Raw genomic sequence first — 11,737 nt, 5'->3', positions numbered from 1 at the left:
AGTGAACGTCAGTGAGGTTTGAATGCACTAAAGATTAATTTACCCTTCAGCTTCTTAATGGATGTATGATGAATTTGCAAAAGGCGGTTTGGCTAAAACAAGTCGTGGCAGTGAGCAGCCCCTCTCTCAGTTTGTCACTCTTGACAAAAGCAAAAAAAAACCCAAAACAAAACCAGACAAACAAAAAGAGTAAAAAGTTTGGTTTTCCTCCACGCTTCAACTGGACGAAACCTCAACCCGCGCCCTCCATCCCTCCCCAAAACTCCCACCCCCTCCCTGACTCCCCATTCCCCTCCTCGCTCTCTATTATCACGCTTTGGTACAAGTGCTTGACGCTGAAGATTGGCCGCCAGGGCTGGCTCCGTCGTCTGTCCATTTGTCCAGGCTCCGGCGGCGGGCGTTCATGAAGAAGTTGCTAACGGTGGTGAGTTCGAGGCCCAGCTGCTGCGAGATAGTGAGCTGCATCTCTTTGGACGGCCGCTTGTTCTCCTTGAAGATGGCCAGCAGGGTGCGCCGCTGCAAGTCGGTAAAGACCAGCCGCGACTTCTTTGGCGTATTGTTGCGGTCCTTCGACGTGTCCTGTTCCTTTCTCTTGCACGCTGCAAAGCAAGTGTGAGAGGGTGGGGGAAAGAAAAAATAAGAGGGGAAAAATAGAAAAGTGTTATTGTTTGCATTTGAACAACAGTTAAATATTGGAGGGGGATCTTGCAGTGTCCCTCACACGAAACACAAACAGAAGGTCTTGTTTACAGATGCTCATGTTCCTGTGTTGATCTGATCTGTGTACCTTCTGTCTCGCCATGTTTTCCATTGTGCCACCGGGCTGAACTTTACTTACTTGGCTCATGCTGTGATGTTTCACTGATTAGAAAACACAGGAGTTGCATGATCGTTTGGTATCTAAGTGTGCTTTAACCTCTAGCCTACTTGGTTCATTTCCTGATGGATTTGGTTGTATAGACTGTGGTAAAATCTGGCAATCAAGCTTTATTTGTGTAAAGTGAACAACCAGAGTAAGACTGCACTGAACTTTGAATTCTCATCTGTTGAATTATGACAGATATACTCTTATGTGTGATTTTGTTTAATACCATCAGGACTGTGTACTGTGTTTGCTTTACTTGCCACCTTGCTGTGAGTGTTTCTTCCAACCTCTGATTATGTTAAGATGGTGTACTTGTTTTTTCTGTGCACCTTTTTCCAAAAAGAAAAAAAAACTTTAGTTTTGCATCTGCCTGCCTAAAGCACATCATGTAATGCTCAAAAAGTGACCTTTAATATTTGAAGTCATGTCTGCTTTAAACTTTAAGGATCCTAACTTAGTGAAGTGGCCTGGCAATATCTTCTTACAGTCACAGTAACAGCTAGTAGGATTCTCTAAATAGTAAGGAAAGTTACTCCAGTGCTTTCTTTTTTACTTCCTTTAGCAGAAGATACACTGGAGCATCCTTAATGAGAGGAAAGCAGACATTTATTTTCCATAATTCAAAAGGAAGCACTATCTGATTGTCATTGCGTAAACTTGTTTCTGCCACTGAAAAAACAAACAGTTGAGTTATTACATTTGAGTAACTCTAATGTAATAACTCAAAAATTAACTCAAAATCAAGAAAAAAAATTGAAATTTTGAGTTATTAAGTTGAACTTTTGAGATAATAACCCCAAATGGTGACTTCTGGTTGCCAAAAAATGTTATTTTCAGTGGAAGAAACAAGCTTCTATGTGATGTTTTTCCAGCAAGTTGAAGGTAGGCTGACCTGTGCTAAGTCTACCACACCTGTCCCCAATTAGCCAATCAGCCCTTCTAATACATACACAGCCCTCCAGTCTTTCTCCTCCTGCTCGCTCGACTTTCTTGCCACTTTTTGTTCTTGTTGCAGTTCAGCAGCTCTTTGTGATTTTCTGGTTTTGTTGTTTTTTTTATTCGTGTATGACCTTTAAAGCTGTTTGTTTTTAACCTGATGCCTGCTCCTTTCCTGTAAGTGTTTGTTTTCGCTGACTGCCTCTACGTGTACAACCTCAGCCTGAATCAAAGATTTGGATTATTGTGGGCTGGAGCTGTCTCCTTTATCTTGGTGTAGAGCTGCATTTTAGCCCGATACTTGCATTGACCCTCTCTGACTAGATCAGAGTGCCGAGGGATCACCATTTTCCATCATGAAGTAACTGTAGTTTTCCTGTCACTGATTAACACCTGAAATGTGTCTGCTGCTGTATAGCAGCCAGAGAGGGCAGAGGAGGAGGATGAGGAGGTCTGTGTGTTTGATTTGATTACCTCCCTGAATTAAGTATGCACGAGTCAGAGCTGATCAATACGAATCAGGTTAAGGACTCAATTCAGTCACAAAACTATTATGTAAGGGGAAACTATCCTCTCTGTAAACACACACACAGAGTGACATCCCTCTCCCAGCTTTGTATCTCAGCATTTAGCGACCTGACAAGATTAAATTAATTAAGGACAGCACCTTTATTTGTTTCCCTGTCTCATTACAGGAACAGATGGATTTAAAAATGCACCGTTCCCCCAGATATTACCTTTTAAGCTCAGAACTGGCCTTTAAGGAGTGACTAGTCCTATAAACACAATCAGTCCTTGTACCATAACGACAACTTTGTTTTTTTTACTTGGTCTGAGAGACATTTTTCTGTTGGTTCTGACCATTCATGACCCTGAAATATTGTACATGAGTAAAACAAACACCAATTAAAGAATCTGACTAAGAAAGGAATTGGTGATTTTTGCTGGCTAAAACCTCGTTGCGGAGCATTTATACAGGTTCTGGTATTTTTGGAAACACTTTTTTGGACTTTTCTAGGAAAAACTGCCTTAACTTTGAAATATGTTCCCCCTTTGAGTTGAATTTCAGGAGGTGCCTTTCAAAAAGGCGTCTGGAGATAAGTGTGAATGTCTTTGTGTCTGTGCTGTTAATCATGTGGGGAGAGATTCCTCTTCCTTTGTTCTCGCTGTCAGGAGTCTTGTGGTTGTAGTTAAAGTGTATCACTGACAGGTGGCACTGTTGATCTCTGAAAATGAAGGCAGCTGTTACCAAAAAAACCAAAAAACCAGCATTGAGAAAATATATTCATCCTCAGAGATAGAAAGGGGAGAGTCAGAGAGTCATCTCAGAATCATCATGACTGTAGAGAAGAGATATGTACAACAAATATCAATAATTATATTTTAAATCACAACTAATGACTTTATTCTGTACCTGCTCTGCATGTTGAGCCTTTTAACCTGTTTCCTATATATTCCTAATTATTTAACTATTTTTTTTAACAGTGCATTTATTTCCTATGTTTTCTTAGGACTCCTTTTATATTTTCAAATTAGATTTTAAAGATTGTTGGTTATTAATATGAAGGTAATTAGAGGGCTTAAAATCTGCCACAGGTTTGTTAATTCAAAGTTTAAACTAGAGGCAAATGTTGGACTTTGGACACGACTATTTACTGGATGATCTTTGTGATAAAATATTTAACTGTGAGCTAACAGACTGAGGGAGGTACACCACTCTTCATACTTCTTATTAACAGCTTTCATTGCTACCTGTTTCTAATACTGCTGCTGTAGTTTACCCCCGGCTTTACACTCGCTTTAATAGGCGTGAAACAATGTTCTCGACTTTGAGAAATAATATTTCATATTTTGTGTGTGAATTTGAAAGCATGCACAGCTTCAGTTCTACTGAAAGGCTGAGAAGACGGAAAAATGAAATCTTAAGCGATATGAAATGGTTAGAATCAGCTTTTTATCAGGAATATGTGACCCCTGCTCAGCACATAATCCCTATAACTGTTGTTTTTATGTGTTTCTAAAGTTGATTTCAGAATAAAATGTCACAAAAGAAATATTTACTAAAACATTTAAATTCAAGTCCGAGGCATTCAGAGTCCTGCAGCGGTCAAAGCCACCACAGACTGAAGTTTCAGCATCATACACTCCCAGATGGAAAGCCTTTTAGTAGGCTGTACACATACTCTTGAAAAAAATTTAGATGATCCGCGTGAAATTTTCAGAGCTGCAACCAAATCAATTTTACACCACTTCAAGTGCCGCAGCCTAAAGATATCGTAGCATCATCATTGGGAAAGCTGCACCAGTTCAGCCCAGTGAAGCAAAGTGTGGCATGTTTGATGCAAGTGTTTTTGTGAGCTTTGAGACCTCTATATCATCAGTGTTAAATAATCTATGGATGTAGCAAAAATCATACAAATTATAAAAATGTATTTTAAAATGTTAAAATTTAATTTCTTTTTTTTTTCTTTGTATAAACTCCAGTTTCTAAAAGGAATTTTTTTGCATTTCAGTGTTAACATCTGTGACACAGAACAAATTCTTTTTATATTATGGGACTCATTTTATATTAAGTTCACTCAACAGTGAAACTACCCTTTCTGTCAGTTTATCTACAATTTAAATCCTGATATTCCTTAATGTATGCAAAAGAATCACAAATTCAACAATAAGTCTCAGTTTTTCTGCGTGATGAATAAATGCTGCTGTAGTAAATGAAACAAATCTGTCAGAATGACTATTTAGGCTTAAATTGTAAGAAATAAATGTATAAAATTATAGGAAAGCTCTATTATGTCATTGCCTAAACTTATGTAATTATAAAACCAAGTTTTGTTAATTCACAGAACTCAATGTAAAACAGAGAAATTTAAAATATTAAAAAATAGGAACTTACTTGTCATTCAATTGTTTATATATTGCTCAATTACTTTTCAGTCACAGGGCAGGTTTTTATTAATAGGAAAAGATACAAAACCTTTGGAAAATCCACTTTTCCAAACCTGTCCAGTGGGCCAGGTCGGAGTCTTTGCTGGGTCGATTTTGTCCCATAAGCCTTATGTTTCACATCTGTGATGTAGAGGAACAGTAATACCCATTGGTACCCTGGATGGTTAGATCTGTGTTCTGATAATTCACTGAGCTGTTTGGCCATGGAAAAACCCCAACATGGTGCACGTTTTTTATGCAGATGTTAATCTTGGAGCGTTTCTCATCTATGTCGTTCAGCAGTCGGTGATCCTGCTCTGTAACTTTATGTGCTCTGCCACTTCTTGGGGTTCCTAAACACTTTACAATAATCCCGCTCACAGCTGATCGTGGAATATCTAGGCTGGAATGACTTGTTGCAACTGTGGCATCCACTTGAACTCAATGAAACTGTATGTTTGTAAAGGCAGTATGCATGGCTAGGTACTCGCTTTTATACACCTATAGAGGTGTGGTCTAATATTTTTTATCTGCCAGGCTTTGTTAAAGATGCTCCATTTAAAGTAGTTTGCCATGCTGTAAATAGATTTTAAATGTGCTCTCTCTGACTTTCTCGCTTCCTGCTTACTGTAGCTAAATTAAAAGCAGATCAGCAGCAGTTCACCCCACACAAGTTTTTTTTAACTTAAAAAAAGTGCAGACACATCTACGTATAAAAAAAGGGAGCAATCAAACACAACCACCCCTCTTCCCTCCCGTTCCCCACACACACCCACACACACACGAACACACGACATTCAATGGAAGCACGCTTGGGTGGTTCATTCAGCCTTTTTTTTTCTGCCCGCGCCCTCTTCTGTTCGAGGTTACAGTAAGGATCAAACACACAATTATATTATTCAAAAGGGGTTTACCGGTTTGAGGAGGGGTGAGAGTAAAGGTGGGGTGAGGGGGTGGGTGTTCTTTAAAGGTAAGGGCTGAATCAATGGGATCAATAAGGCAGGGCCCCTCTGCCTTTCATTAGCTTTCTCAGCCACTCTAGACATCCGAGTGTTGCTAAATGTGTCTCTAACTGCACACGAGATCAGCAGAAAGTACTGAGAATCACTCCTGTTTTTTTCTCTCTGAATCAGCTGTCATGTTATTTTTACATCATCTGAGTAATCATCACTGAAATCTCAATTAAAGCATTTCCAGCACAATATTTACTCTCATAGTCATCTATGTAGTCACAAGTTAGCCTTAAATAGAGCTAAGGCTTTTATTGTCTAACCATTATCTAAAGTCTTTGATCTGCACTGCAAATTTTCCACTTTTATACTAAATTGCAACATTTATAAAAAATGATTAAGTCATCCAATAACAGTTTACTTTTGTTGTTGAATTGTTGCTAGAGAGCACACCAGAGACGTTATAATCCTGATTCTAATGGAAAACTTCAGTCTACCTGGGGATGAACTTTTTCTAGTTTCTGAGATGGGTGATACATCTTCAATACTTCAGTATGGCTATTAAAAGTAATTTGGCGAACTGAACCAAGACTGTGTTTCACAGCTAACTCAGTTCTATTAAAGCAGACATAGGTCATTAAGGGTTGGCCAGTTACTATGATCCATTTTATGTGAAATCAAAAACATGTTTCAGAGTAAAGGAACAGAGAATATTTTTTTTGCTAAGCTGCAAACTCTGGGTGCAGTTTCTCTAGTGAGCAGTTGAGGCTCACTCCAAAAGTGTGTCAGTTTCCACAAAGTCTTTACAGCAGTGATAAACATCTTTACAGACTGCTACAGAAATGGCTTTTATCTCGATAAACAGACTTTATTGCTATTTGGAGTTTGCACAAGTACTTCATGTTGGTGGTCGATTGGTCTAAATTTTTAGACCAAGTGGGTAAAAGGATCAACTAGTCGCGTGCCACACCTTCACCTCTGAAAGGCAATCTGTCTCCAACAATTGTGGTTACATTCAGAGTGACCACTGTCATTCTCAGACAGACTAATGAAGGTTTTACAAATAGTTGCCATCTAATTGCTAAATGGAGACAAATTGCCAACACGCCAACAAATCAGTCTGAATCAGTCTGCAGTAATGAGCACGACTTCCGACAAGTCTCTGCAATAGGAGACTTGACTCTACCACCTATGCCATTTTGTTGTTAAATCGCTATACTGCTGCAATTATGTCAGTATTTGTGGATGAACTTCTGTTTCAGATCTATCAGGTTCTGGCTGGACTCTCTGGCTGGATGTAGTTAAACAGAATTTCTTTGCATGTAGAAGGCAACAGATTTGTAATTTTCTAATTTCACACAGTTTTATTGCAAACAGATCGCATGTAATTGCTCACTTGGCCCAATTCACCCACCACTGATGGCAGGCCGACACAGGCTTATTGTCATCTTGTAGCCATCTTGATGCACCAAAGTCACTTTGCAGGCGACACCTGACTGCGAGTGGTCTCAGGCTGCAGTCTGCTCTCATTGTTTTTCCGAGTGTGACTAACATTAAAGAACAGTATAATTAGTAATATTAAACACACAATATTATAATAGACTATAAAAAATTGCTGAATTATTGTACATATACATTAAAATGCATATGTTACCACCTTTCTAGTGGGAACTACAAAGAGCTCTTTGTACGAAGAGACATGGAAGGTCAGGTAGTAGACATGGCTACAGTTACTTTGCTTCTTTCTTTGAATCAGCTGAAATATTAGTAACAAAAACCAACAGAACCAGTGAGCTGGTGGGAATAACATATCAAGGTGCACAACCTGAGTCAGTGAAGAGCTAAAAACCACCAGCTTTACCTAGCATGGGCTCTGAGATGCTCATTAATTGCTTGGATAAGTGAAGACTTTGACCGTGCAATGCCAGATCGAAACCGCACTACATTCACTAATAATACATGATGAGAATCTGCACAAAACAAAGGATGGAGCACCGCTGTTGCAGAAGAAAGGGCCACAATCCAGCTGACAGTCCCTCACTTTAACACACATTTAAGAGCACTTCACTGAAGTTAATTATTAACCAATTCTGAAGAAGGCTGATATAAAAACTGATCTTATGTATCTGAATCGCAGGTCAAACACAGATGTTGTGCACATCTGTGCTGAACTGTTTAAAAACACAATCAGCTTCTCTCTCCCACCTCAGCTCATGAGGTCAAGTCTTCCAATATGGCAGCTGAGAGGCACTACTCCACCTTAAAGCCCTTTCTCTTTTCATTTTTGAATTGGGGGGGGGTTGAGTCAAGTACAGAGCCTCAAGAGCTGGTAACACTCACAGCAAACTCATCAGTGTATCATACAGACGCTTTAAGAGTCAAGGGCCAATAAATGTCAATAGAAACGTCAAGTTGATGTTTTATTGAAGCAGCGATTCGAAGTGAAAACACAGATATGGAGCTCAGATACACCCGTGATTATAAGTGGAAACTGAGTGGAAAAAGAGGGGTGCAAGAAAAAGTTAGGAAACACAGAAAGGAGGAATGGATTATCAAAGATGAGGAGAACGTGACATAATAACCAAAAACAGGAGGGCTTCATTTTCAAACAACATCTGTTAGTCTAGGTTAGTCTGTGTACTGGGTCTCTACTTGCTGTTTTTGTGAGCCTCCTGTCTCCCATGTCTTGCATTTAGCTTTACATTCCTTCCCTATATTCTGTTCACCTGTCGCTCATTTTTCCCCAGTTGTGTTCATATATCAACCTTTGAGTGTTAGGAGTGGCTGTGTGGAGACAGGAATAGGACCCAAGGTGCAGGCTCCGGAGACAGTCGTGAACTCAAAACAGCTTTAATGTAAAACTCAAAATATAACATAACTGGAAAAAAAATCAAAATAAACTTAAACCAGCGGACTAACAGAACACACAACTAGGTAAACGGTAGATCGCGACTCAGACACAGAGAAACACAGGGCTTAAATACACAGAGGGAGCAATCAGGGAATGAGTAACAGGAGGGAAACACAGCTGGGGCAAATCAGGCCTAAGGAGACAAGGGGAAGTGAAACCATATACATTAACATCAGACATGGACTTTCAAAGTAAAACAGGAAACACATAACACAGACTGAACCAAAGACACAGACTCACATGCAGGCACTACAACAGAGGGAACAGAGACGTGGGACCAGGGCAGACACAGACACTGACTGGACACGGGGATATAGCGGACAGGGGAGACAGCAACTAAGGATTACACAGAGACAACCCATAAGACATAACTCTAACAAAGAAACCAAAGCATAGAAATGATAAGTAATATATAAACTCAAAACCCTGGGTCAACGACCCAGGCATCCTAACATTGAGTCCTGCATTTGGGTCCTAAACCTGCACTTCATGACAATTTTGTGTTCTGTGTATTGCTCTTTGCAAGTTTTTAAATTGTAATTTTAAGGACTTTAGTTTTGCATTTGTTATAGATGCATATTGTTTAGTTTTTGTAACTTTTTTTCATGAGCTTCATTATTATTATTAATAATATTATTATTACTACTGCTACTACATAATAATAATACAATAACATAAACTCAAAAGTAAATGAACTAAGGGGGAAAGAATTGTTTCCAATGCGTGAACATCCACAAACCAGGGACCAAACCAAAATTGTTAGTGTGAATATATTATTACTATGTTGTGCAGGAAAAGTTAAATCATGCATGCACATTCACCCTTTTTCTGAGTTCAAATACGTTATGGAAATGTTTTTTAAAAATGAACATCTGAAAATGTGTGCAGTTTCAAGACAGTTGCTTCACATGTGGTGAGAACTTACAGGTTGAAGTGGAAATACATTAAACCTTCTAAAGCCCAGATTTTTCTTTCACATCTTTAAGAATTAAAAAACACGGTCTAGCTCTAAAACCAAGTTTAACTTTCCCTTCATTTTCCCTCCTGCGTTGTACGATGCTATAGGAATGAAGCTTATTATAAAGAGTAAAAGTTTGAAGGGAGGAAGTGAGCGAGCCAGCGAGCATTGGTTTCATCTTACAGACGGGGAGAGGGGAGCTCAGCAGAGTCATTACAGACTGTTTTCATCTCCACCACAGAGATAGATCACAGCCTGGCAGCTCCTCCGTGACAGCCTCGGTCTCCACAGTGCCATGCAGGAGTCCAGCTGCTGATGGACGCCAATTCCCACTTTGCAATACATAAAGGGAATGGACGAGTCGCTCACAAAATAGTGACAAATTCCTGTCGGACGGTGTGATGGCTCAGAAATATAGTGGTCTGAATGACAGTGGATAAAACGGGGCACAGTTCAGGGACAGGGCTGAGTTTTAGATCACCAGTATTAGAAGTGCTTAGAGATGAATGCACAATCCCTTTCTTCTACTCGTAAAAACAAAAAATAGGAAAACTATAAGCCAGAATAATAAAAAGCACTAATACATGTGTTCAACATACCGTATTTTCACAACCATAAGGCGCACTTAAAAGTCTTAGATTTTCTTCAAAAAGTGCGGCGCGCCCTATAGCGCAGTGCGCCCTGTGTGTTGTAAGGAGGACGTAGTAGAGAACACCATGAGAACGCTAAAGGGTGAAGTGTGTGCGTTGACTTTATTGCACATACCTGTATAAAAGAACAGGTATGTGCGTTATGCAGGACATCGTTGTTTTAACAACCCTGAAAATGGCAAAGAGACACGCTTACGAAGCACAGTTTAAACTGAAGGCCATCAGCTACGCGGAGGAACATGGAAATCGAGCAGCGGCGAGAGAATTTAAGATTAACGAATCGATGGTTCGCAAGTGGAGGAAGCTGGAAAACAAGCTCCGGCAGGTCAAGAAGACGCAGCTGAGTTTCCGCGGACATAAGGCGATCATCGAGCAAAGAACGAGCGGGAGAAGCGTTTCGACGGTCACCATTCGGCTAAAAGCAGTTTCACTTTCACTTTTTATGAAACGGTGCCATTTTTCCCTCCGGACCAGGACTACGGTAGCGCAGCAACTTCCAGCGGATTATAAGGAAAAGCTGGCCATCTTCCGCTCCTACTGCAGCAAACACATCGGCGACAAACACATCCAGCGATGGATGACCGATGGAGACCACAGTTTAACCAAGAGTGGAAACCAGCGCCGGGCGAGTTACGCCACAATTTGCCAATGGATTGTAGATGCTTGGGCTAACATGTCTGCTGGCACTGTTGTTCGAGCTTTCGCAAAAGCCGGCATCATTTCCGAGGAGCCGCACGGCACGGAAAGTGACTCTGACGGTGAAGACAGTGAACCTGGCATGTTTGATGAAGATTTAGCGCAGCTGTTCAATTCAGACACAGAGGATGAGGACTTCGATGGGTTTGATTGATGATAAAAATGTGAGTACCAAACTTTGTTTTGCTCCTGCTTTATTTTTAAATACGCACACTTGTATGCTTGTGTGTTGTTGATGATGACGATTACTGGTAATAAAAATGTGAGTAAGGTACCGAACTCAGGTTTGCTCCCGCTTTATTTTTAAATACGCATACGGTACTTGTATGAGCCCTATGATCCAGTGCGCCTTATGTGTGTGTTAAATACAGTAATGGCACACATAACTGAGACTGCGCCTTTTAGCACAGTGCGTCTTATGGTCGTGAAAATACGGTAAATAAAGGATACAGATTACCTGTGACATGAAACCACATGCTTATTGGCTAAAAACCCTTCAATCACAAGTCAACAACTACTGACTGCGTGGGCTTCACAGTCAGACCCCGAACAGAAACTTCATCATCACCATCTTGTTTTTTGCAACCAAGACGGTGACGATGGAAACATAAAGCAGGACTTTAGAAACCAAAGTGATCTTTTATACTGGCTACAATCAGTCCTCACAGACTCCAGTGTTAAAATGTTCAAATTTACATCATAAATAAACATGTTTAGAGACTGCTACAAACATCCGATTTGGTCTTCATGGACAGTTTACCCTGTCATAATAACCATCTGAAGGTTGAACTCTTTTGGAACTGACATTAAGGCTTCAGTTTTTGTGAAATTGTTATATTTTAC

General features: G+C 40.0%; 1 protein-coding gene across 1 annotated transcript in view; it reads right to left on the bottom strand.

Annotated features, from left to right (window-relative positions):
* Positions 1-296: 296 nt before the first annotated feature.
* onecut2 (one cut homeobox 2) overlaps positions 297-11,737 on the bottom strand; it is a 37,046-nt gene continuing 25,605 nt past the window's right edge. Inside the window, exon 2 of the mRNA XM_085278925.1 lies at positions 297-599. Coding sequence (XP_085135051.1) covers positions 310-599 — 290 coding nt within the window. The 3' untranslated portion in view covers positions 297-309. The remainder of the gene's footprint in view (positions 600-11,737) is intronic.

This window comes from Mchenga conophoros, linkage group LG7 (genome assembly GCF_057382185.1).
Source record: "Mchenga conophoros isolate Kocher_MC1m ecotype Shallow Benthic linkage group LG7, M_conophoros_male_GT1.1, whole genome shotgun sequence".
Classification (NCBI taxonomy): Eukaryota; Metazoa; Chordata; class Actinopteri; order Cichliformes; family Cichlidae; genus Mchenga; species Mchenga conophoros.
This window is presented reverse-complemented; position numbering and strand designations above follow the sequence as displayed.